We start from the raw sequence: 27,975 nt of genomic DNA on the forward strand, positions 1-27,975 counted from the left end.
ATAATCATATTAATACACTGAGATTTAGAGAGAGTGGTAAAGCCACACCTTGCATTCTCCTTTTCTAGAATAGATGTTACTAAGTGCAAAGTCTGTCCCATGTTAACCATTATGTCTATAACACCTGACAGTGGTTGGTTGCTTATAGGTTGCCCCCCCCATTGTTTTGGGGGCACTGAATGGATGTTCAACTATAAGAAAGAGGCAGGGCAGCTAAGTTGACTGTCTGACCCATGTGAACAGGGCACAGACTGCACAGTGGGGCCTGAATCCCAGGGTCGCCTTGTCTTTCACCTGCTCTGCTCACTGTAGGATTGTCAGTGTGGAGAAAGTGGGTCACCAGCTTGTGGTGCTGAAATATTTACTCCTCAGTTAGAAAGAGATACGGGAAAATGGAAGGACTTTAAGTAGTTAGGAACATTCATTTTCTTTTAGTCTCTCATTTTTCTAGTCCTAAACATTTTGAAATAGTGCATTAAAAATGATCTTACAGGTGTGTAAGACTGATTTTTGTGAATTGAATTTTAGTGGTAATGATAAACTTTTTTTTTTTATATATAATCTCAGGGCTAAGCCATGAAGTTCAAGAAAAATTTTCTGGTAAGTACCAAAAATTATAAACAAATTATGCATATATAGATATAGATTTATAGACAAACACACACACACACTCATAGAAAGAAAGAAATCGAGGCCTTTATCTTATTTTCTTACATATTTATTTTCATGTCATAAAATACACTAATTTTAAAGTACACTCGGGTTTCTGGTTTTTTCCTATTTTCTTTTTCTTTGGTTGTTGTCTTTTTTAAAGATAGATTTATTTATTTATTTATTTATTTATTTATTTATTTATTTATTTATTTATTTATTTTATGTATGTGCGTACACTGTAGCTATACTGATGGTTGTGAGCCATCATGTGGTTACTGGGAATTTGAATTCAGGACCTCTGCTTGGTCCGGTAGGCCCCGCTTGCTCTAGTCGGCCCACTTGCTCCAGCCTAAAGATTTATTTATTATTATATCTAAGTACACTGTAGCTGTCGTCAGTCGTACCAGAAGAGGGCGTCAGATCTCATTATAGATGGTTGTGAGCCACCATGTGGTTGCTGGGATTTGAATTCAGGACCTTTGGAAGAGCAGTCAGTGCTCTTATCTACTAAGCCATCTCTCCAGCCCCTTCCTTGGTCTTCTTATCTCTTTAATTTTTTTCCCTCTTTTTCTTCCTTAGAAGTAGTCCTGTCTCCTTTCTGTGATTCACTCTGCCCTGTTCCTCACGTGCAGCATAGGCACACAGACAGGAACACTTTTCATAGACTCATGCAGTCATGTGGATGCCAGGTTCACAGTGTGGAAGAACAGAACAGACAGCGAGCTGCTGAGCAAACAGACAGTTTGTGTGTTACAACTTTAAAAGCATATCCACCTCATGAGACTTAAGTTAGGGCCTAGAAGTCCATGTTTATTATTGGCCTCACATGTGGAGCTGTTCTAGTCCCTGAGAAAGGAAGAAGAGCATCTAGAAGGCTTTCAGCTATCAGAGATTCTCATGGACTCCCATGGACTTCCTCGGTGCTGAGTCTTCTGAGTCTGTTGTTATAATTTTAGGCTCAGTGTTGTTCTGAATTCACATATATAGACTTCTGAGCTTTAATTAAAAATATTAAAGGGAAATACTTTGAATTTGGTTTTGTGGGTTCATTGAGTGTGACTTGGGTTCCAAGCTGTTGGCTAGATCTGTGTCCATGACTCTATCTGTGCCCCTTTGAATGCTACACATACAATATCTGACCTTGATAAGTTGGTTTGGAAGAAGCTAATCTGAATCTAAAATAAACTGATTTTTAACATCAGATAAAATAAAAATCAATTTTATTAAGTAAGCAAAATCTTATTTTTCTATTATCATCATCATTATGTAATAGCATACAGTATGACTTATGAAAAAGGTTGGTTTTAAAATAAAATCTCACATTTAATGTTAGTGAAACAAATAAAATTTCTCTTCATTTCAGTACGGGTTATTGAAAATGTTGGTAAAATAGAGATTGTCCTACAAAAGAAAGAAAGTGTTTCTTGGAAATGTCTTGGTGATTACCTTGAGAAACATGATTCCTTCATTCCAAAGAAAGATACAGGTATGCAGTACTCTTGTTCTTCGTGTTTTCTTTTAAAGGTTTTTGTTTGTTTGTTTGTTTGTTTGTTCATTCATTTGAGGGGTGTTTTGTGTGTGTGTGTGTGTGTGTGTGTGTGTGTGGCCTGCATGTGAAAGTCAAGGGACAGTTGCAGGAGCTGATTCTCTTCTGACTTTAAGTCATGGGAATCAAATTCAGGTTGTCAGGTTTGGCTGCAAGTGCCTTTAACCATTGAGCGACCCCACTGGTCCATCTTTTTAAAGAGTAACGGATAGAATTCCAGTGGTTTCTCTTTTCCCCCTCTGTGACCTGCCTGTCTCACAGTCTTGTTTGTCCTTTGTTTTGATGTTTCATACCAGATGCTGTCTTTGATATTTTTGGTTCTCAAGTGCATGCTCATGTTTCAGCTGATTAACAGCTGTTGCCTGTGTATTCCCTGTACAGTTGAATGTTTTCTCTAGGGAGAAGTCTGATACCAGGATTTGTGAGCCTCTAGAGGGAACAGTATTCTCTCTCGTAGTCTTTTGAAAGTTTTGTATGCAAAGAAAGCCGCAGTTCTCTAAATGTGGCTTAGCCTCATCCTTCTCTTTCCCCTGATTTTGTTTTTCATTGTTTTGTATTATATTTCTTTTCTTTCTCTAGAATCAGTCACTGAGAGTGAAAAGTGCTACTAAGAGGGTGAAGCCTGTTGCCCAGTGGCTACCTAGTGATTGAAAAGGCCTAGCCAGCCAGATACAAGCCTAGTCAAAATCAGTGATACTGAAAATGAAGGCTGGCCTCTGGAGATCAATGGTTGTCATTGAACTGTTTGTTTTTTTTTTTTTCCCCTGTAATTTTCTGAGGCATTATATGAGCTCTTTTATCCCTGCTACAAGTTTCTTTTAGTCCTGAGTCACCATTTAAAAAAGAAAGCTTGAATTTTAAAAAAGGAAGAAGGGAAGAGAGCGAGTGAAGGTGGGGGAAGGAAGGGGAGGGAAACCAAGCAGGAAAGCTTCAGCCATGTTCTTGCATGACACTGGAGCCGGATAAGGTGCACAGTAGATCCACTGCTTTGGAAATAGCCTCGTGTTTAGGTGTCCATTTTCTTTGACAAATGAGCAAAGGCAATTTCTGCTTCTGCCTTTCTTTTCCTTAAACCCTGATCTAAACTGTAATGGAGCTGAATTCTTATCTTACCAATGTATTCCTGACTTGCTGTCAGTCCACCTTGCACTAACAAGGCAACCACCATATGGTTCTTAGGTTTTTGTTATGTGTTAATTAAATTTATTGACATTTTAAGATTAGTATGTTTCCTAGGTAAAAGAATTTTAGTCTGAAAACAATCATGTAAGTTAAAAATCTATAGTACAGTGTGTTCTCATGCCAAATCTTCATGGGCATCAAAGATGGAGATGTAGTCAAACACAGGAATCAGAAGGAAAAGTATTCCCTTGTTTATCTTTAACTCAGTGCAGTTGTTAATAGTTTAAATTCTGTGGTACTTCTGACTGCATTTTATTCCTCAGAATGAAGATTATGAATGTATGCATGTATATGTATGTGAGCGTATATACATGGACACATGAACAATTTTATTTATGTAATCTCAAGTTTTATTGTTTTTTTCCTATAATAAAGATCTGTCAATAAACCCATAAAATTGGTATTAAACAAAAATATTTTTTAATCATGTCATATTTTTGACATGTCAACAGCAGTATGAGCCTTTAGATTAACCTATGCATGTGTGCACAAACACACATGCCTTAAATTCAGGTTGAACTATATGAAATTGCTGACATTTTCATATAGTTCATATAGTTTCATCAGGGCTTCTTAATGGCTGGCACACATGTACCATGGAGTGTGCACCTGTGAAGATACTTGCTAGAACATGGTGAGCAGTCTCTTCTCTCAAGCCTGGACCCTGGACCTCCTCCCCCAGCCCTTGCCTAAGCATCCATGGTTCCCTTCCCTTCCCTTCCCTTCCCTTCCCTTCCCTTCCCTTCCCTTCCCTTCCCTTCCCTTCCCTTCCCTCCCCTCCCCTCCCCTCCCCTCCCCTCCCCTCCCCTCCCCTCCCCTCCCCTCCCCTCCCCTCCCCTCCCCTCCCCTCCCCTCCCCCTCCCCTCCCCTCCCCTCCCCTCCCCTCCCCTCCCCTCCCCTCCCCTCCCCTCCCCTCCCCTCCCCTCCCCTCCCCTCCCCTCCCCTCCCCTCCCCTCCCCTCCCCTCCCCTCCCCTCCCCTCCCCTCCCCTCCCCCTCCCCTCCCCTCCCCTCCCCTCCCCTCCCCTCCCCTCCCCTCCCCTCCCCTCCCCTCCCTTCCCTTCCTCTTTCTTTCTTTCTTTCTTTTTCTTTTTCTTTTTCTTTTTCTTTTTCTTTTTCTTCTTTTTCTTTTTCTTCTTTTTCTTTTTCTTCTTTTTCTTTTTCTTTTTCTTTTTCTTCTTTTTCTTTTTCTTTTTCTTTTTCTTCTTTTTCTTTTTCTTCTTTTTCTTTTTCTTCTTTTTCTTTTTCTTTTTCTTTTTCTTTTTCTTTTTCTTTTTCTTCTTTTTCTTTTTCTTTGAGACAGGGTTTCTCTGTGCAGTCCTGGCTGTCCTGGAACTCACTCTGTAGATCAGGCTGGCCTCAAACTCAGAAATCTACCTGCCTCTGCCTCCAAAGTGCTGGGATTACAGGCAAGCGCCACCACTGCCCGGCTATGGTTTTCTACCACCTTGGAAACATTCATAGTTACTAGAAATGAATAAATTCTGTGACATGTTTCTCCCCATTTTACTGTCTATCTGTTGAGCTTAGCTGGTGAAAGCTATTCTTTGCAAGGTAACTTGGATATGCTTTTGTATCTTACTAGCCTGTTTCCCTTTCTATGAGAATTGCGTGAATATGAAATCAGCACAATACAAATTAATGAGGCAATATGTAAATTAGAAATCCCTATGATGTTACAGTGTGAAACAAGAGTTTTAAACAGTTAGGACTGAAAGGACTTAAACACTTTAGTGGTATTGGCATGGGAGGACATAGAAGGACTCAGATTCATGACAGTCTTGTTACAGAGTTCTACTTCTGAGGTTCTGTTAAATCAAGGCTTCAAGAAAGCACCCTCCCTCCTTGATTTATGGCCAGTATTTAAATATAAAGCCATAACTGAAGGAGTCAGTTCTCATCCATCCATTTGCAGTAGTAAAACACTTTAGTTGACTTTAGGAGTATTTTTAAGACCTGGTTTGTCACTGCCATTTAGAAAACCAGACAGGTATATATTTTTTAAACAATACTATTAAAGAGGAATAAATTTAATAATACTAATTTTTAAATCATATATGAAAAATTTCACTCTTGAACATTCTTTTTCATCATGTTTTACCCCGATGTGTTAAGGGTATGTGCCTATAAAACTTGCCATTCTTTGTGCTTAAAGATGCATTGTGATTAGATTCCTATTATTTGTGAGAGATTCGATGTGATATGCTGACACTATACTACTATAAGAAGTTAAATGAAGACTTTTCAAAATTAGTGGAAAAGCTGAATAATTAACAGCAGAATATATTCAGTAATTTAATTTTTTAAAAGTGTATATAAAGACTTCAGCCTTTGCTTCTTCAGTATGCAATAACATGCTAACAACCTCATGAACGAGTTATTTTATTCGTCTCCAAATTCTAATAAGCTTTTATGACACATGAATAGTTTGTTCTCGTATGTTCAGGACGATGTGCCCTGCAGTCAGGCTCACTTCTCATTGGTCACTTCCTTAGACACAGACTAGAAGGTGAAGCTGGCCTGACCACTGCTATAGAACAGGATGCGTTCTGAGAGGAGTGTCTTGTGCTGCATGCTGTGGGATATGGGTGTTTGGGGCATGGGCGTGTTTAGGTATTTCTAGCTATATTTAAATAGTTTGTGTTAGTATATCTTGAGTTATTTTCTATAAACTTGATTTTTATATGTGTAACAATTGGAAGTCCTACATTTGCTCAAGAAGTTCTTGTTAGGAATGAATGATCAAAGATTATAAGTTAGGAAATGAGGAAGTATTTAGGTAATTGGACAAAGAATGCTTTGGGACAGTGTGGTCAGGGTAGGATGAGGTCACAGATTGGAGGACAATCTGTAAATCTGTACCTTGTTATACTTGGGAAGTCACTAAGAACCTACTGCTCTGGTTGCAAGCATCTTGCGAAGCTCTGTCAAGTTGGAATAGCTAATAACTTCATGTTCCATCTCATGGCTCCCATCTTTGCCAACTGCCTTGTGACTTTAGACAAACTTTTAAACTTCCATTGGGCTCTGTTCCCAGCAGTGAAAATAAAATCGACCTAGTGGATTAAAAGTTTGTTAAGGGGTAGTGCAGACCCTTAGGACAAAGTTGCTTCTGTTTGTCCTCCATTGAAGACTTGCTGGTGTTTTCTGTTTTAGCTTTGTGAAATCCTATTTTAAAGAATGAAAAATATAACTTATTTTCAATGTTAGACAGAAAACATCCTCAGTTACCTTATTTGTAGTACTTCAGTGTTGCCTTGTGTATGCCAACATCCTATGCCTTCTGGAAGAAGTTAGGTCCTTGGAACAGAAAGAAGCTTTTGTTTTACCATCTTATATTAGCTTCAGCTGCACATTTTCTTAAGTCAGCATCGATTCTTATGAAGCCAGGAGCTTGATGGGTGAGAAACACTGTTGCCTCACAGACATAGTTTGTACCATTTGCTCTGCACTGCATCTCACTGCTCCACATCGCCACTCTCTTCATCCTGTCTGGCAGGCCCTACAGGACTACTACAAGTTAAAGTCTTAATTTCTTTTTTCAGTTGTAGGACCTATATCGAGGAAGTTCATGTGAAACTGTGCCTACTCTTTATAGGTTAAATGGGGAAATTATCTAAGTAGGGTTGAATGGCAAGCACACTATCCATGCTGTTCACATGGAAGTATGGAAGTCACAGTAACCCACATTCCCTAATGGGTTCCATACAGTTGAGGAAAGGTATACCCATGTGGCCAGTGCAGAAACTAGCAAGCCGAAGATGAATAGTTTCCACCAAACACTGTGTCCCTTAGGCCTGGGCAAGAAAGGAAGGCACCTGCCCCGGGGTTCCTCACTTGGGGAGCCCATAGGGCTATCTTCCGTTTAGTCATACCATTCCCACACGGCAGGAATGGACAAGGCTAACATGTGGGTACCTGAACTTTGCCTTTTGTTCTTCAACACCATTCTCCCAGGATCTGAAACCTCAGAATTACCTGCCCAATCATCCCAAATCTAGTTGTATCCAAAGAGTACCAGGGCCATTGATGGAAGAACTTGCATGAGCTTGAACATGCAGGTTCATGCATATATCTCTGTGTAAACCTACTTGGTGACAAGTGAAGATGAAGAAATAAAAGAGGGCAGACTTGGACTGTAGGCCTCTGCTGTCTCACTCTGTCATGCTTTGAGGAGTTAAAGAATGCTGACCTGGAGCCCACTGGACTTTATAAAGATGTATAAAAACTGTCTACTGCATGTGACAGTTTTTGTCTGATGTATAATTTTTGACTATTTAGACATACAGCATCTGAGCGAGCCTTTGGTTGTATTCTCTATTTGGGGTCCAAGAAAGGTTTAGAGCAGTGGACCTTCTTATAATGCCGTGACCCTTCAATACAGCTCCTTATGTTGTGGCCCAAACCATAAAATTATTTTCTTTGCTACTTCATAAGTAATTTCACTGCCATTATGAATAGTCTAAACAATTGTCTTCTGATCATCTAAGGTGTCCCTTATGAAGTAAGGGTCTTTCCAACCCCAAAGGGGTTGATACCCATAGGTTGAGAGCCACTGGTCTAGAGAAAGGGTTAAAGTGACAGTTTGAACGTTTACCTATTGGTGAGCTTTGTCATTTGAACCTGTCGTTAGTCCAGAACCAGTTAGGCCTTCCAGGATGACTTTAGCGTGATAGTCCTAGCTGTAACCAGACACAAGCATATTCCCTGGTGCTTCAGTGAGGTGACCATACACATGCGTACCTCCTGAGTTACCAGGGCAACAGGTAGAAAGATTGGATGACAGGGTCTTTGGGAGCCACAGGAAAATGAGGACTTGATTTAATTGTGGCCAAAATTATTTCTGAAAGTTGTATATAAATTGTAGTTTTCTATTAACCATTTATTGTTGGTTTGGGTAGCTTTTGCTTCCTATGATCTGGATTAAATCTTTCATACCAAGTTAAATGCTATTAGGTGAGAGAGAGGAGGGGAGAGGAATGTGTGATCAGTTCTATTTCTGTAAACTATTTTCTGAGAGAGGATATAAACTATGATCAGTCTTTAGGGGTAAACTATAGTCAAAAGATAACATATCAATGACAATGCTTTTACAATTCCGATAACAAGTTTTAATGTTAATTGTTTTGTGCAGTATAAAGTATTTTAGAAGCATGGTTATTATTTTCAGTATTTATAAAAATACTTGATTTCTTTTACTAAAATCAGTGTATGCCATGAACCTATTGCCTTCAGCTGTCACTTTATAAAAACGTATTTTTTAACAATTTACACAGTTAAGATGTTTATTATTCATGTACATGTACAATTCATATATACAAGCATAGACATAATGCACATTTTTCTTGTGTTGCTAAGCCTGTTCAACAGTGATAATATTGTTAAATTTCAAGTACTCAGCTTTCAAAACTGTTTTCACTGGGAAAAAAAAAACCTTAGAATGTTTATCAAATATTTTTCACATTAAATTAATTAAATATAAAGCCTAAAATAGAGTTACTTACAAAGTAAGTTTAAGAAGAAATTGGATGTAAGTGTCTTGAGACATGTTTTGTTAAACAGTTATGAAGAAATAATACTCATTTTATTAAACTATAATACTATTAGTTCTTTTTTCAAACATGTGTTTATATGTTTGTAACATATCTTAGAAAATGAACTAGAAAGTAGCCTTGTAAAATGTCGGTATTTTAGTGAAGTTGAAGTTGTGAAAGAGCAGAGGCGGAGTGTGGGCTTTCACTTAGTGACTTGCTCTGCCTTCCAGGCTTGTACTACAGACGCTGCCAGTTAATTTCTAAGGAAGATGTCACTCATGACACGAGACTTTTCTGTCTGATGCTGCCTCCAAGTACTCACCTTCAGGTGCCGGTTGGACAACACGTTTACCTCAAGCTCAGTGTCACAGGTAAGGGAAAGGAGGCCTGGGTGGGGCTGGGAGGCTGCTGGCCTTTCTGGGCACCTGGCTTTAATGTCAGGAAGCTTCTGGGTTTGTGGAGGCGAGCGAATGTCAGACTGTGTCTGCTGCAGAGTGAGCACATGGAGCAGCTTGCCTCAGGTGGAAAGGAGGAAGGCCCCAGAGAGTACACTAGACATAGACGTGTGCTCTCGGCATCTCCTAGGGGCTGCCACCGTTTGTGAGACTGAACCAGTACAATTCCGAACAAGTGGGGAACGGTACTTAGTTTCCTACCTATGCTACTGTTACACGAAGCTCCGAGCTATGTTCCTTGCTGTGTGAGGGCATTTCCCCATTATTTCATTCTATGTCATCTACTTGTTTAAATTGCCCCCGTTCTTACAGGCAGCCACCATGTTCTTGGCCTCTTGAAGCTGCAGAATCTTGACCTCAGCCTGTGTTTTAGTGCTCCATCTTATAGACTCCCTTCTGAGATTTGGTAGAGGTGGTGTTGTGTCGTGGCATTGTTAGTTATTTCTCTTGGTCTTCACTGCTACCAGATCCATGTGCGTGAACTGCAGTCTTCCTTAGCATAGTTTTTATCCAATGAGGTTTAAGTTCCATATGAGCTAATTAGAGCCATGTGTAAAATTTTGGTCTTTCAAATATTTGATGACTTTTTCCCTCTGGATTCTAGTAAAATCTGTATCATGTACTTAAAAAATAATACATCCCATACATAATACATAGTAGGATAATTGTTCCATTCATTCAGCTGCCAAAATAATAATTTTAGAACATCAAAACAATTCAAAATATGTATAATTAAAGGTGAGATGTCTCCTTTCCTTCTCTAGTGACCACATTGGTAACCACTTACTGTTGCTAAATATATGGCTTATAATTGGGGTTTTCTGTCTTTATTATTACATTTCCATGGAAAATTTTTGATGTCACTTTATTGTAGCCCATTACAAACCTCATACGCTTATCTAGATTCATTGTTATAGACCATACTTAATAAATAATAAAAAAGACTTTATATAATGGCTAACCATTGGTTTGTTAAAATTATAGCCTTGAGATATACGCAAGGTAAATAAAACATGGATGTAGACCATCTCATTAGAGATGTATGTACTAATGTTTTGTGCACACACTGATGGCATCCTAAGATTTGTATTTTTATCTTCTTTAAGAGCTTTTAAATGTTACACTTTGGGCTGGTGAGTTGGCTCAGTGGGTAAGAGCACCCGACTGCTCTTCCGAAGGTCCAGAGTTCAAATCCCAGCAACCACATGGTGGCTCACAACCATCCGCAACGAGATCTGGCGCCCTCTTCTGGAGTGTCTGAAGACAGCTACAGTGTACTTACATATAATAAATCTTTAAAAAAAATAAAAAATAAAATAAAATAAATGTTACACTTTTCTTTGTTTTGATCTTTTTTCCAGGTGCAGAAATAGTAAAGCCATATACACCCGTGTCTGATTCCTTACTCTCAGATTTTAAAGAACCAGTTCTTTCCCCAAATAAATACATCTACTTTTTGATCAAAATCTATCCTGCTGGACTCTTCACACCAGAGCTTGATCATCTTCAGATTGGTTAGTAATGTTGCATTTGTAGCCTTGTTTGTGTGATAGCTTGGATAGAGACCCTCTGTTATCCCTGTGTGGGAGTCTATTAAGTATGTCAACAGTGGAAGTCATCCTCTTTTTGTCTTGTGCTCCATGTCCTCCATCTTTATTATTTGCAGCATCTCTGTTCATCTGTGCCCTTCTCTGGACACTTGCTCATTCCCTGAATCCAGTCAGCCACATTTGATGTCGTCTTTCCTCCCATCCCCTGAAAGCAAGCCTTCATCCTTTCTGTTTTGCCTTCTAACCCGTCTCTCACACATGGCTCTACCTGGTGTCTTTCTCTTCATCTGCATTTTCCAGTAACTTCTCCAAGCTCCTCTGAAGATAGACTTACTTGTGTTACTCTCCAGTTTTGAAGGCTCTGACAGATCTGCTTTAGCTGTGCTGACCACTTCCCCCACACCACAAGGCTTACAAGGACCTGGTGGGCTCTCTAGCTTTTGTGCTCCTTGAAACTCTAGTTTGTTATCCTCACTCTTAGGTTCCTATCAGAACCTCATCTAGAATGCCTATCAGCCTTTCTTTTGCTGTATTCCTTCCTATAAAGACCCAATGAAATTGCACTTCAATTATGAAGCCCCCTTCTCCTCTGAGTCACCTAATAACAGCTACTCATGCTCTGTGATAAGGGTTGAAAGCACACAGCTTGTTTGTAAGACTGATTCAGGTAGAAGCTGTCTTGTTTGCCTTATTTCCAGGACCTAGCCTGACAGTTGGCACTTACTAGGCTATCAGGAAATGGACCTTGAAAGACTGAGTAACACATTATAATGTCTCTGAAGATTCAGAAACTTTCCTTCTTGTTTCCTTCTAGTCCTGTCTCTGTGTTTTCTCATTTTGATTTTTCTCTCTCTCTAATGGCAGAAATATCCTTCCTCTGTCTGCATCAGCATCAGCACACACTGGGGCAACAGGACAGCCTCTCTTTATGTTACTTCTGAAAGTTGACTTAGACATCTACCTATAGTGTAATTGTCCCCTAAAGTACCATTAGTTACAATCCTGTGGTGGAAAACATGGGAAATTACAAACACCCAAACGTATTAAAATACAGTGTTTGAAATAAGTTAAAAATAATGAACAGGTTTGTTTTTTTATTTTCCAAGTTGAATTGGAGACTTCTGAATGTGCCCTGGTGGCAGTGTTTTTATGAAAGAGGTGTGTCAGTCAGTCCCCACAGAAACTAGGCATGCATTTTACAACTGCTGCTTTCCTAGGAGTTAAACTCACAATGGCTCATCTTGTTTCCACTGGTCATCTTTTCAAATATCCCTAGAGAAGTTAATGACACTTGCCAGTGTAAGACTCTAAAATACATTTGTTTCCAGTTTCTCTCCTGGTAAGCTTGACCCTCTGGTTACTAACCAATGTGTAAGTAGTAATATCTATCTCTACCTACCTTGTGTTAACTACTCACTAGTCTGACATAGTTGGGTATCTGATGACTGCCTCTGCAGCCCCTCTCCTACTACAGAGATGATGGGGCAGTCCCAGGTCCACCCTGTCCCTCCCAGTGTTCTGTCCCTGTTTCCCATCTAGGTTTCTTGTTTCATTTATTTTCTGATTTTCTTTCTTTTCTTTCTTTCTTTAGGAGATTTTATTTCTGTAAGCGGTCCTGAAGGCAATTTTAAAGTATCCAAACTCCAGGAAGTAGAAGATCTCTTTCTATTGGCAGCTGGAACAGGATTCACACCAATGATCACTGTACTGAATTATGCTTTGTCTCACATGTCCAGTCTCAGGTATGTTCCCTTGTTTCTGGTTACTGTTATTGGGGAGGTTTTCAGTGCTGGGCATCCGTCATACATGGGCAGTTCACTGAGGTTGAGTACCTTCTCATGCTGCCCAACTGTCTGCCCTTCTACCTCCTCGCCCACTCAGAACTTAGTGCTTTGATCTCGTTTCAGGGTTTCATTATTTGCGTTACCTAAAAGCATTCAGCAGGTTCATTTCGAACATTCCCACAGGTGCATATTTTAAATGTAATAGTGACTTATATAATATGAACTTTCCTTTTTTTTTCCTTTTAAGGAAGGTGAAGTTGATGTTCTTCAATAAAACAGAGGACGATATAATCTGGAGATGTCAGCTAGAGAAGTTGGCATTAAGAGAAAAAAGGTATTGCATTGTTAACTCAAATGTAAGTGTTTGTACATAGTGTAATGAGGATAGCTGAAGCACACTTGAATGTCATGGAGCTTCTCAGGTCCTCTACCCGTGTGCTGTCCAGGAGAGGCATGTCTTCCATTGTTCAGCAGACTGGCTTCGTTTTTAGTTGATTGAGGTAATGCGTATTAATAGCCCTACTGCTGGTTTTCTTCTTACGCTGGTGTGACCAACAGAAAACAAATCTTGGCAAGAGGAACTCAGGGAGAAAGAGGAACACAGCAAGAGCTTATGTCATTAAAGAGAACAACAATGTAGCAGTCAGCTGACAGCAGTACAGATTCACAAGTATTGAGCAAAATGGGCTACCATACTTTCTAGAACATTTCTGTAGTCATCTATTTCTAAGATTGCCAGGACTTTCTAAGTTGCATAGAATGTCTGAGGCGATTACTTATGTTTATGTATGGACTGTCAGTAATAAAGGGGCTCTGCTCTGCTCTCTGTTTCTTCCCACATCCTGCCTCCTTCAATGAGTGGCTCATAAGTCAAGGCTGTGACGTGCTCATGCTTACCCTTGAAGCAGTACTGTTCTAACCTGGCTAAAGCCTCCACTTGGGCATATTTATTCTACTGAGACAGCTGAGAATGAGTTAAAGAAACCAAATTAGAAAGGGCAATTTGCAAATTCATCTGGAATAACAAAACACCTAGGATAGCAAAAACTCTTCTCAATGATAAAAGAACCTCTGATGGAATCACCATCTCCGACTCAAGCTGTACTACAGAGCACTGCATGGTACTGGTACAGCGACAGAGCACTGCATGGTACTGGTACAGCGACAGAGCACTGCATGGTACTAGTACAGCGACAGAGCACTGCATGGTACTGGTACAGCGACAGAGTACTGCATGGTACTGGTACAGCGACAGACAGATCAGTGGAATAGAATTGAAGACGCAGAAATGAACCCACACACCTATGGTCACTTGATCTTCGACAAGGGAGCTGAAACCATCCAGTGGAAAAAGACAGCATTTTCAACAAATGGTGCTGGCTCAACCAGCTATTATCATGTAGGGGAATACAAATTGATCCATTCTTATCTCCTTGTACAAAGCTCAAGTCTAAGTGGATCAAGGACCTCCACATAAAACTAGAGACACTAAAACTTATAGAGGTGAAAGTGGGGAAAAGCCTCGAAGATATGGGCACAGGGGAAAAAATTCCTGAACAGAACAGCAATGGCTTGTGCTGTAAGATGGAGAATCGACAAATGGGACCTCATAAAATTGCAAAGCTTCTGTAAGGCAAAAGACACTGTCAATAAAACAAAAAGGCCACCAACAGATTGGGAAAGGATTTTTACCAATCCTAAATAAGATAGGGAACTAATATCCAATATATGTAAAGAACTCAAGAAGGTGGATTCCAGAAAATCAAATAACCCCATTAAAAAATGGAGTACAGAGCTAAACAAAAAATTCTCAACTGAGGAATACCGAATGGCTAAAAAACACCTGAAAAAATGTTTAGCATCCTTAATCATCAGGGAAATGCAAATCAAAACAACCCTGAGATTCCACCTCACACCAGTCAGAATGGCTAAGATCAAAAATTCAGGTGACAGCAGATGCTGGTGAGGATGTGGAGAAAGAGGAACACTCCTCCATTGTTGGTGGGATTGCAAGCTTGTACAACCACTCTGGAAATCAGTCTGGCGGTTCCTCAGAAAATTGGATATAGTACTACCGAAAGATCCCGCAATACCTCTCCTGGGCATATATCCAGAAGATGTCCCAACCGGTAAGAAGTACATATGCTCCACTATGTTCATAGCAGCCTTATTTATAATAGCCAGAAGCTGGAAAGAACCCAGATGCCCCTCAACAGAGGAATGGATACAGAAAATGTGGTACATTTACACAGTGGAGTACTACTCGGCTATTGAAAACAATAAATTTATGGAATTCTTAGGCAAATGGATGGATCTCGAAGATATCATCCTGAGTGAGGTAACCCAATCACAAAAGAACACACATGATATGCACTCACTGATAAGTGGATATTAGCCCAGAAACTTGGAATACCAAAGATACAATCTGCAAAACACATGAAACTCAAGAAGAAGGAAGACCAAAGTGTGGATACTTCGTTCTTCCTTAGAATGGGGAACAAAACACCCATGGAAAGAGTTACAGAGACAAAGTTTGGAGCTGAGACGGAAGGAAAGACCATCCAGAGACTGCCCCCCCCCCTCAGGGATCCATCCCATAAACGTCCACCAAACCCAGACATTATTGCATATGCCAGCAAGATTTTGCTGACAGTACCCTCATATAGCTGTCTCATGTGAGGCTATGCCAGTGCCTGGCAAATACAGAAGTGGATGATCACAGTCATCTATTGGATGGAACACAGGGCCCCCAATGGAGGAGCTAGAGAAAGTACCCAAGGAACTAAAGGGGTCTGCAGCCCTATAGGAAGAACAACAATATGAACTAACCAGTACCTCCAGAGCTCATGTCTCTAGCTGCATGTGTGGCAGAGGATGGCCTAGTTGGCCATCACTGGGAGGAGAGGCCCTTGGTCTTACAAAGATTATATGCCCCAGTACAGGGGAATGCCAGGGCCGGGAAGCAGGAGTGAGATGGTTGGGGAGCAGGGCGGAGGGGGGTGGGAGTGGGAGTGGGGGGGAGGGTATAGGGGACTTTCAAGATAGCATTTGAAATGTAAATGAAGAAAATATCTAATAAAAGAAAAAAAAACAAAAAAAAAGAAAAAAATAAATACAGGTGGCCCAGCTCCAAGCTTTTGCAGTGTAGAACAGACTCTCGTTCCCATGTCCTCAGCTCTCATGACTCAGTGAGTAAGAGCCCCTGTAGCTGTTGCAGAGGACTCATGCATAATTCTGGTTCCAGGGTATCCAGTCTCTTCTGCTGACCTTCACAGGCACCAGACGTGCACATGGTAGATATATGTGCACACAGGAGAAACACTCAGTTATAGAAAATAAAAATAAATCTTAATTTTTTTAATTTAAAAAAGAAAGGCTTATTGCTTGAACTCTTCTTTAGAAATTGCTTACCACCAGAGGTCAGTGTCTTTATATTCAGGGTCAGACAGTAGTGCTTATTCTGCTTACTTTGTTTAACAGCTGAGAGGTTTGGGGAAGACTATGTAAACCTTTGGGAACTGGGAAGCCATCTCTGGGGTATTTAGAATGGGTTAAAGGCCCTCCCAAGGAGAGAATGGTTTGTCTTATTAGAGCTTTGGGTTTTTTCCTGCCATAACTACTCAGCGGCAGAGTGATCCTCAGCACAGTGCTGGTATGGCAGGCGTGCTGCTTTGACCACCTCTGTCCCTTTTCTGCCTGTCTGCACTTCCAACCCAAGGTGCTTATTTCTCCAAGGCTGCTTCAGCTTCCTCTGAAAGATGGCCTTCTATCTCATAGTCATTCTCTGTCTCTGTCTCTCCCCTCCCCCCTCCCCCTCCCCCCTCCCCCTCCCCCCTCCCCCTCCCCCTCAGTGGTGTTCTGGGAAAAAAAGAGAACAACAGTAGGCAAATAACAGAAGTAAATTAGCTGATTACTGTGTAGAACTGAAATCCAAGTAGAATTTTACTGTTTCTGCTGTAGTATGACCCCGCCCTCCCCATCAGTAGCAGAATGCAGTGGCTCTGGGTGTTCTGCTGTTACTTCCATAGTGTAAAGATTATCAGGAGTGAGGCAGTCCTGATGGCAGGTTAGTTTCTGGGCACCACTTTGGAATGTGTTTATAGTACAATTATTTCCTTCCCCTTCCAAACAGTCATCTTTGATGTCAATACTCTTCTTTAGAACAGTTGTTCTTAACATGTGGGTCTTGACCACTTTGGGAGTCAAATGACCCTTTTACAAGTGATCACCTAAGAGTATCCTGCATAATAGATATTTACATTATGGTTCATAACAGTAGCAAATTATAGTTATGAAGTAGCAATGAAAATAATTTATGGTTGGGGTCACTACAACTTGAGGAACTGCATTAAAGGGTCACAGCATTAGGAAGGTTGGGAAGCTGTGCTGTAGATAGAAGAGTGAATGGTACTCTATGAACGCCACTTGGTGTGATAGTTTTCCTTACAGTTTTGAAGTTACTACACGCTTACATAGAAAGTGTAGCAGAAAATAATGAACAAAATTGCTGAGGTATCTACTCTGCAAAGAACAATCAACTTTATAACCTAGACCTTTATACTCTGTCATATATGTGTATATATATATATATATATATATATATATATATATATATATGCACACACACACCCCTTTTTTATTTTTATTTTGAAGGCAATAGAGTCATCCTGACCCTACTTTTGGTAACTGTATCTTCTGCTTGGTGTATCTGATCATAGAATATATTCTGTCAACCTGGGTCTCCCCTGTCAATCATCTTTAGGGATGCTTCTGTTTGGAGATGGGTTTTATTGTTACATTTTTAAAGATTTATTTATTTTATATGTATGAGTGTTTTCCTTTTGTATATTCCACATGCATTGCCTAGAGCCCAGAGAGGCCAGAAGGCCAGAGGCCTAGATTCCCTAGGATTGGGGTTACAGATGGTTGTGAAGCACGATATAGGTGCTGGGAAAAGAGTGGAATCCTCTGTAAAAGCAGAAAGCAGTTCTGAACTGCTGGGCCATCTCTCCAGCCCCTGGAGGGTTGGTTGGTTGGTTGGGTTTTTGGGGTTTTTGGGGTTTTTGTTTTGTTTTGTTTGATGGTCACAATTGGAGAAGTAGGGACTACTGACATGTAGTTATTAAAGAATAGTGTCTTAGGGTTTTACTGCTGTGAGTAGACACCATGACTAAGGCAGCACTTCTAAGGACAACATTTAGTTGGAGCTGGCTTACAGGTTCAGAGATTCAGTCCATTATCGTCATGGTGGGAGCAGGGCAGCGTCTAGGCAGGCATGATGCAGGCAGAGCTGAGAGCTCTACATCTTCATCTGAAGGATGCTACTGGAAGACTGGCTTCTAGGAAGCTAGAACAAGGATCTTAAAGCCCAAGCCCACAGTGACACACCTACTCCAACAAGGCCAAACCTCCAAATAGTGCCTCTCTCTGGGCTAAGCATATACAAACCATCACAGCCAGGAGTGGCTCAAAATGCCAGAAGTGTGGTCTGGAAAGTCATGTATTGTACCATGATTTTTAATAATAGCAGTGTGTTCTGTCATGTGAACATACCATAGTTTATTTAACCAGCCCATGTTGTATGGCATGGTGGAAATTTTTTCTGTACTCCCCTAAGTCCTCAGGATAACAGTGCTGAAGAGTCACAGGTGAAGGTGTTCTTGGGCTGTGAAGACTTTGACAAGAGTCGTCCCGCACCCCCTCCCCCCTGCCCCCGGACCCCAGCCCAGCCAGCAACATCATTTGATATTGGTAATCCCCTTAGTTTTCCACTAGAATAGAGAAAGAAACGAATCCTGGCAGCTCAGGACTGGGTCACAAATGAAGAGGAGCATCAGCCTTACTGCATTGCTGTGCTGTCTGAAACCTGCTCCAGCACACCCGGCCAGTGATCCCATTCTTAGGAGAAGGGATGCAGGGCTTCCTGGAACAAGGGGAGTATGACCTGGATTTTAGGAAACAAATCAGCATTTCTGTGAACAGAAAAAGAAAGTAGTTAGATTCTTCAAGGCCAGAATGTTCTGGTACTTCAATGAAAAAGAATATTTTTCTGTATAACACATACAGAAAAACCAAAAGACTGGGACACCAAGGACTTTGAATTGCTAGTCTGTAGGCAATAGAGCCTAGGTTTTAGGAGAGTTATTATGGCTGTGATGTATCAGACAGATCTAAGATCTGAGAGTCCCACCTGAGGCTGTGGTAATAAAATAGGGAAGTGTTGTGGACAATTGTGAGAAACTGGAAGAGTTATGTTTTGAAAACAAGAGGGAAAAATTAGTTGCTAGATAGATGGATTCTGTACATGTTAGAGTGTACACTGTTTGTGTACTTTAAATTTTTTCAATAGATTTATTTATTCCTGGTGACTTTTTTTTATAGCCCTGGCAGTCCTGGAACTCACTTTGTAGACCAGGCTGGCCTCGGACTCAGAAATCCACCTGCCTCTGCCTCCCATGTGCTGGGATTAAAGGCATGTGCCACCACCACCTGGCTCTCCTGGTGACTTTTTAGTCCAATGTTAATCCCACCGGCTGAGAGAAAGACCACCACTGCAATCTTTTTTTTTTTTTTTTTTTTTTTTTTGGTTTTTCGAGACAGGGTTTCTCTGTGTAGCCCTGGCTGTCCTGGCACTCACTTTGTAGACCAGGCTGGCCTCGAACTCAGAAATCCGCCTGCCTCTGCCTCCCGAGTGCTGGGATTAAAGGCGTGCGCCACCACGCCCGGCCACCACTGCAATCTTAAGCCAAGTTTGAAGCAAGCTTTAATTTAATACTGGGAGGTTGGATCTCTGACCAGATCCATCTCTGGGTTCCCAGAAAGTGGCCACAAGTCATGTTTTTGCAGGGGCTTATAAAGGCAAAACCAACAATTCACCACATTTCTCAGGTCCAGTCTGGAGCAAGCATGCATCCGGACCTATTTCCTGCCTGTGTACCTCCAGCCCACATGTGGTCAGGCACATCCAGAGCATCTGGGTCCAACAGCACAAACGTGAACTTATGCTTAACTGCAAACTGAACTCAACCTGTCAGGGATATTCTTCCTGTTTTGGTTTCACGCCACATTCCCAAGGAGCAAGTGTAGGTCCCTACCCCATCCTTTTCTTTTCTCTCCTTGTCACTTTATATTTTGTGGGTTGTCATGTTGTGGAGACTGAAGGTGGACCCAGGGCCGCTCATAAGCTGTATATGAAGGGTGGAAGGAAAGGCTTCTGAGAGGTTCTAAGGCTCTGCCTCACACAACCAAGTGAATGAGTGCCATTCACAGGGGTACTACCAGGCTCTGGACACGGAGACTATAGATTTCCCTGATATGGAACTACAGGGATAAGAAGTCACACAGGCTTCTTAGCTATTTTCCCATGGTCAGAAATTTGTGGTGTAGATTTAAGCAGGGATTAAAATACCTGCCTCTGGAAATTGCACTTTCCTGAGACTCAAAGGTGGTTATTAATGCCAGTGTATCAAACAGCCACTGAGATCCCATGGAGTCCTCTTGCGAATGAGGTCAAGAAAACAAAACAAAAACCATAAAACAATCAAATCACTTCTCTATTCATAGCAAGCTAATCCTCGCATTGCCCTTACCCACAGCAAAACCAATCCTTGGTGAATTTGCATTCATGTGCGTGTGAATTTTTTACACACACATGAACCTATCCAGTCTTCATAAGCTGTCCTTTGGGAAAGGAGTCTTACTGACCTTGAAATGGGACAATAGTAGGTTTGAAATGACAGACTTTGAAAACTCTTTTCTTGTCCTAGATTTGATGTTGAATTTGTTCTCTCGGCACCTTCTCCAGAATGGAATGGCAAACAGGGACACGTGTCACGAGCTCTTCTCTCTGAATTTTTACAAAGAAGTTTAGAAAACTCTAGGGCCTTCCTTTGCATCTGCGGACCAACACCATTTACTGACGAGGGGATAAGGTGAGTGGCAGTGAGGAGCGGGGACCCTGCAGTGGAAGCTCACAGAGAGCACTTAGACAGCCTTTGGCTCTTCCTGCTGTGCTGTCACACACTGAAATCTGGTTGCTGTGAAACCAGAGCAGTAGTGGAGCTGCTGGTCTCACACGAGGGGCGGAGGTAGGTGCCTGGGTTGTGCTTAGCATTACTTGCAGCCAGCGAAGGAATCTGCCTGTGGCTGTCAAGAACATTACAAGATCAGTGCCGAAATCTTTTTGGAATGTTGGGCTCTCGGTCTCATGCTCACCACCTGCAATGTGAATGATGACGAATAAGCCATATTCCTTTCAGTGAGGTTCTCTGCTTTTATGCTCTGCAGCTGCAGAGGACTGGTAAGTAAAACACAGTGACCCCAAGTTAGGGAGCACGTCAAAGGAAGATGCCAGATTATGCTACATAAGCAAGCAAGACCCAAGGCCAGACTACACAATGAAACTACCGGATATGATCCCTTCAAATATTTGGTTAAATGTAGCACGTACTAGATTTCTAGATTAGAAACTCCTTAAATTTGTTTTGTATAAACCTTACATTTTACAGATATTTTGAGTTTAATTTTATTGTAAAATTTATTTTCAAAAACCCCGACTCCAAGTTATAAAGAAGCAATTGTCTTTTATTGGAAATCAAGGCTACGTGCCACACTGCTTTACACTGCTGGCTCACCTGCCTCAGGACATTTCTGGGCTGCAGTGATACTGTTAGGCAGTGGAAACTTCAAACCTTCAGCATGGAAAGACTGGCTACAGAGGGATCTGCACACCCATCCTAACAGAACTCCATTCCTCCCCAATGACTGGTGGTCAGCTGGAGCTGGGGCCAAGTCTTCTTCATTTTCATTCATTTGGTTCTGCATATCTGAGCCATACAGATGCAGATGGGAGCCACACAGTCTGCTCATTAAATAGTAGATTGTCATGACTGTAGGATTTTCGTATGCTGTAAAGCAACTGTAATCTCTATAGCTTGTTTCTCAATTTTGCCTCAAAACTAATCTTCCAATACTGAGCTTGCTTGACTGGGAAACTCAGCAGGGCTGTTAACCATTCCCCATGCCTTCCCGAGATTACCTCCCCTGAACAAGCTGATGGAGCTGCCTGTCAAGGTGACTCGACCCAGATCAGGATTTGCACTTCATAGCATCTCCCTTGTGGCTTCAGTTCAGACTCATTTCCTTGATTTCTTGTCATTGCCATCTTAACGGAATATGTCTTCCTTCTGTTCGAGACCAGGTCTCAATATGTATCCCTCAGACTTAGAGATCTGTCTGCCCCTACCTCCTGGGTGCTGTGGTTAAGGCATCATGCCCAGTTAATGTGCCTTTCATATCAAAAGTGACAAAAGGCTCTTATTTTATCATAGTTTTGTTCTGTAAAATAAAGACTTTTGCTACCCACATTACAAAGAACTCTGGAGTTAATCTCATGTCTGCTGCATGTTGCACAAGTCACTTCTCATCTCTTCCCCTTCCTCACCAAGCTCTGGACCAAGAATAAGTCATTTCCCTGGCACTGAACATTTGCACAGCTGCTGTCACTTCTGTGCAGCAGAGCATAGCTATACAGCCGTTATGTTGCTTGATGCATTGTAACTAGTCTAGAGGTAATTTAAAGTGTCTTGGGATATGCACACGCACAGGACACATACACTGCCATTCTATGAGGGTCACGAGGATCTGTAGACTTTGGTGTCCATGGTAGGCCTAGATCCAAGCCCTCTCGGTGCGAGCTAGATAACTAGCTGTAGTCCAAACGTACCCTCCTCATTGCATGAGCACTTGTCAGTTTGTATACTAAAGGTTTAGAAGCCTGTACTTTACAACCAAATGGCTGATAGTGATACTTGGATCTACTCATTCTGTGGATAAGTAGACTCAACTTCAGAGACTCACGCTGTCCTGTGATGAGACAGATGTGACTAAAATATAACTTGGAGTGTCATAGATAGTCAGGTACTGTCACCTAGGGGTGTGTTTTGAGGAGACCAGAACCAGTGATCATAAAGCACCTATGAAGTTATGAATGCAGACTGCATGGTTCCAGAGCTTTTTGTGATGTGCACACTGTAACCCCAGTATTCTGGATACAGAGGCAGGAAGATGGGGAGTTCCAGGACAGCCTGAGCTATATATACAAACAGAAGAAGAGCTAGGAATGTAGCTCAGTAGTAGAATGTCTGCTTCTCAAATATAGGACCCTGGGTTCATTCAAAACAACACACACAATCCAGTTAGAACAAGCTGGAGAAGGGCAGAGATAACTGGGTGTGTTAAAGATGAGTAGACTGTGGTTACAATGAAGCCCTTCCCTGGGGGAAATAGTATATATGTCTACAAAAGTAGGATGGGTCCCCACAGTGCCTGCTGTGTCCTACGGCTGTGCCACGTGAGCCCTTGCTGTGACTGTCTCTGCTCTGGACAGACAGCACTGAATGATCATCTTCAGCAGCCACCTCTATGGTTTCAGACTCTGTTTGTGTGATTTGCCAAGTGGAAGTGTATTTCAGCAGTGTGTTTTCCTACCCCTCACTTTAAACACTGATGAATAAAGGTGGGAAAATAAAGCATTTATTCTGCCTTCTTTCTGTATGAGCTGGTTGCTGGATAGCCATGTAACCACAGAGCAAGCTTTCTTTATAAAGTCCTTCAGTTGATCAGTAAAGAATGTTGGAAGTAGAATCTTAGATTTCATAGCTCACCAGTGGTTGCTAGCATCTAATAAGAGAGTCAGCCATGCATTATCATGTAGTAGTAACACTCTGTATGAAGTAGACAGAGAATTAAATCTATATGTGATAAAGCCCTCGACTCCATATATTGAATTGTGTGTGAGGAATAGAGGTCACAGGGCCATGCTATTGAAGAATGCCATAGGAATTCAGCAGAGAGGATTGTGGAATAGTCCACAATAAAAACATTACAGGTTTTAGCAGATATACTACAGAACATGGCAGAGGTGGGAGCAAAAGGGAGAGAAGGATCTAGCAATCAGATGTAACCAAGGGAGTGTCTGCCACTTACAAGGAGTGCATCTCCTTATAATTATCCAATTTATAATTGGATCTTAAATCATTTAAAATTAGTGGCATTTGTGAAACTGTTAAAGAAAATTGAACACTGACTACATAGCTGATGCTGTTTTGTCATTAAGTTTCTGGTGTGGTCATTGTGTTCTTAACAAACATGACTTGAGGAAATGAGGAGGGTGTGCTGGCGAGCTTTGACCTCATGGCTCTATTTGTAAACATTTTCCCTAAAGTCATACATGTTTTGTTTTTCAGGTTGCTGCATGATCTTAACTTTTCTGATGATGAGATTCACGGATTCACCGCTTAAGAAAAAGCTGCCATTGTCTTTTATTCAACTAGTTTATATTTGTGATTGCCTAGGAGTTTTTAAATGAGTTTTTGTACGTACGGAAGGCTTTGCTTTCTGGAATGAAGTCATGTGTCTTCAGTACAAGTAACTTCTTGGTTTAATTTTGTACCATGACTTATCTTACTGCTGACCCTGACCTGGAGGGTCAGTCATGGCAGCAGGTGCATATGGGAGCCTTTTGTTATGAACTGCAAGTTTCCTGACCACTGAAATTGTATCACTGTTCTGCAGTCAACACTTGTATTTTATGACATAGTAAACTAAGCAATCATTTTGGTCACTTTTTATGCTGCAAGATATCTTCTGAGCAATATGTATTAAATATTCCACTGCACTGTTCACTCAGGAATTGATGGTGTATGTCCTTAGTAGTCTTAAAACCTGGAAGCTGTAACTATTGGTAGTCCAGTTTCGTGAACTGGACAGAGAGAATAAAACTATACTTCCATACTTTTTACTCCCTGTGGTGGACGTGTGGCTGAAGGTAACAAATACAGTGGTTGTCTTAAAGAGAGTTTTATTTACATACTATTTTTTGAGTTTCACTTTATAGTTTTCGTTGGACTGAAATTGGCTATGTATACCAGTCTGGCCTAAAATTCTTGCTTCTGCTTTTGGGGGCTGTGATTACAGGTGTGTGCTACCATACTTGAGCTTAAAGGAGTTTTTAAAGACACCAGCAGAGTTCAATTTCCCCTCCCCAGAGGGTGGAAGAAGAAAACTGACTGTGTAAGATATTCTTTTATGTGCACCAGCCCACAAACACAGACAGTAAAGAAATATAATCTCTAAAATGTTTACGATACCAATAAAAAATATTAGAAGTTCTTCACACTTGCAGAGTGTGACTAGGTTTAAGGAGCTTAAAATAGCACTGACAACTATCACGCCAGACCAAAGTGTTTTAGCAAAGATTGAAGTGTGGCATCCAGCCCATGGCCTGAGGTAATAATCCTCCTGCAGACCTGTCCACCCCAGCTGGGAAGAGAGGGACACTCTGTCCTGAAGGTTCCTTTCCAGGCTGGCTGCTTCCCTAGCAGCTGGCAGATCAGTGGGGAGCTCTGGCAGCCTTCAAATCCCTTTAAACCTAGAGTTCAGCAGAGCTTCCTGAGCTTTTCTGAAGGACATGTTAATTGCATAGGTTGCGGGGAGCACTCACAGGATTACTGTGTCCTAATCCATCCACAGCAGTGTTTACACAGAGTGGGGAGGAGTCCGTGAATGGTTTTGTAAATAACGGCCACATCTGAATGAATGGCCCTGCCTTAGCACTTCCCAAAGGACCAGCATGCAGCTTCTGAAGCTCTGCTGTCAAAGGGCTGCTTGAACACCCAGTATTCCTGGGTCTCCCTTTTCTGAGGCAGGACTCTAGCTGCACTCTGATGCTCACAGGGACTTCAGCTACATGCTCCCCTGCCATCTTTTCCACTGGGAAGAGGTGTGTCTTTTTAATTATTTTCATTAATTCATTGGCAATATGTTGATTAACTTACATGAGTAGCTTTCTTTTTTGTCCTTTGAAGCCTTTTTCTTTCTCCTTCAGTACTGTTCCAGTTACTTCAAACAAAAAGCTTCCCTCTATCCTTATATCTCTTCTTGGCTCCTCTTTTGTATTTGAAAGCAAAAGAAAACCCAGAAGCACCCTTAATTTAATTTAATTTAATTTGGATAATTTGTAGTCTAATTTGAGAATTGGTCCAGGGTCAGACTTTGATGACTATTATAGATTTTTGCCTACTTGTTTATTGGATAATTTGTTCTTCAGGTGCTTTTTAATATATATATTATATTCTAGACATTCACTGTTTTATAAAACTATAAAGGAGAAGGAATATGTTTGGTGGGTGTATAGTCAGGTGTGGGGGAAGTATTTATTCATAAAGCCAAATGGTGGAAACAAACCAAATATTCATCTGTGGATGTACTGATAAAAAGATAATATATGTATAATGAAACATATTTAGCCATAAAAAGGAATGAAGTATTAGATGAGCCTTAAAACATGCTGAGTGTAGGGTTAAAAAAAAACAAAAAACCAAAAACCCCAACTTTTACAACTTGCCACTTTTATGATTCTCTTACATGAAACTTTAGGAAGGCATATTTATAGAGATGGAAGGGTATTATGGCTGTTATGGCGTACAGGAGCAGAAGATGAAAGGTATCAGGTTGTTTTGGTTTTGATGCAAGTTTTCAAAAGTTGACATATTTGTGAATATGTGCTCAATTTTAAGTAGACAAATTGAATGGTATGAGAACCGTGTCTCAAAAACTGTTTCTCACTAAACTAGAAAGAAAGAGTGGACAAAACTTAAGCTTTCTTAAAGAGAAAGTGGAGAAAGTCTTTAAGATCTAAAGGTCAAAGAAGTAAACACTGAAGACAGTGAAGAATGTTTACCAGAGAGTGACAGTCATTTAAAAACAATAAGTACTAAAAACTATATACTACAAGAAAAAAACTTCCTTAAATTGACAACCATAATACTGCAGCGAATGTTGAGGGCGCAACATCAAGGTAACTTCAGTAGAATGACGAAACCTGGAAAGCTTTACTCATCTGGGGAAATAAAACTAAACCGAAAGCTGTGACTCGAGGCAAAAGAAACAGGATCATTGTCAGGCTTTTCCGTAGCTGGAGCTCTGTGGAAGAGTGTTCACCTAGCCCGGACAGACATCGCTTGGGTTTGATCCCAGCACCACACACCCACACAGGAAGACAGCCACAGAAAACAGCTTTTGAAGAAGGAGAATGTACCTGTCAGAACCACCGGAAAACACTTTTTGCTGGAGAAGCTGAAGTGAGGGAAGCATGACTTAACCCTGTTTCCTGAAGCCTCCCCTACGGCATCTCCCAGAGGACAGCATCAGATAAGACTAAGACATCCATACACAGGGGTGAGTGCATCAGCCCTGGAGGACAGATGAGACCGGTGAAAGAAGAGAGACTCCAGCCAAGGCAGGGTAGCCTAACGATGAGTGTGGGGGCCTGGAGCTAGGGATGTAGTTCCATTGGTAGAGTGCCAGCCTGGCAGATACAGAACCTGGGTTCTGTCTTCAGCGGCATAGAATCAGCATGTGTGGTGACACACATCTGTGGTCTCAGCTGAGAACATCGAGCTCCTTTGCTCCACAGAGCTGGAGGCCAGTTTGGACTAGACATCTCATTCTGTCACACAGGGAAGGAATGATGCCTTTAAAAAGAAACTGCCGGCCATCCCTGTGGTAGTTGTTTTGATACTGTGATTTTTGAGCATGTGGAATGAAGTAAATTAGGTTTTAAAAATATCTTTTAGTCTCGGCCTCTATTCCCCATAATACCTTTGTATTGAAGTAGATTAAAACTAGTTCTCTCCCATCAAATTATTGTGCAACTTTGCAAATTTTTATTAAGAATCTGAGAAGACTGTAATCAAGGATTACAGTACTGCTTTACTCAAACTTGATGTGCGTGTGCGTGTGTGTGTGTGTGTGTGCGTGCGTGCGTGCATGTGCACGTTCATGCTCACGCAGGTAGATGTGTGCATGGAGCTAGGAGGATAACTTGCAGGAGTCTGTCTCACCTTTCAACATGTGGGGCTGTGGTTTGAACTCAGGCTTGGTGGCAAGTGCCTCTACCCACTGGATTATCTCTCTAGCCTGACACTGGCTCTTGGGGAGAATCACTTGTTCACCTAAGGATTGTTAACTCCCAAAACAAGTATGTATGGACCAAGGGGAGATTATCAGGGCAAAGAGCCTCTATATATACAGGGGTCTCTAAGAGAGGCTCTGTAGGGCAGGAGCAGAGCATCCTGGCTTCCAGTGTATGTGCCTTCAGCTTTAACCAGTGTCAGAGACCTGAGAGAAAATGTTCAAAAAGAATCTAAGCATTTGAACTAAGTGGGATACATCAATAATTCCAGCTTTGGGAGGCCCATGAGTACAAGGCC

The 27,975-nt window shown here is 41.3% G+C and overlaps 1 protein-coding gene across 3 annotated transcripts in view; it reads left to right on the plus strand.

The window, feature by feature from the left end:
* LOC110302392 (cytochrome b5 reductase 4) overlaps nt 1–27,331 on the plus strand; it is a 57,175-nt gene extending 29,844 nt beyond the window's left edge. For 2 of the 3 annotated variants that reach the window (XM_085827821.1, XM_085827818.1), the window contains 8 exons: nt 568–600; nt 2,018–2,140; nt 9,145–9,285; nt 10,731–10,883; nt 12,511–12,661; nt 12,951–13,037; nt 20,470–20,634; nt 23,950–27,331. In XM_085827821.1, the coding sequence (XP_085683947.1) occupies nt 568–600; nt 2,018–2,140; nt 9,145–9,285; nt 10,731–10,883; nt 12,511–12,661; nt 12,951–13,037; nt 20,470–20,634; nt 23,950–24,004 (908 nt within the window). In that variant the 3' untranslated portion in view covers nt 24,005–27,331. The remainder of the gene's footprint in view (nt 1–567; nt 601–2,017; nt 2,141–9,144; nt 9,286–10,730; nt 10,884–12,510; nt 12,662–12,950; nt 13,038–20,469; nt 20,635–23,949) is intronic. The other variant, XM_085827819.1, reaches the window with a different exon arrangement.
* Nucleotides 27,332–27,975: the final 644 nt, after the last annotated feature.

Source organism: Mus caroli, unplaced genomic scaffold, assembly GCF_978045245.1.
Source record: "Mus caroli unplaced genomic scaffold, Mus_caroli_1 scaffold_11, whole genome shotgun sequence".
In the NCBI taxonomy this organism is placed as follows: Eukaryota; Metazoa; Chordata; class Mammalia; order Rodentia; family Muridae; genus Mus; species Mus caroli.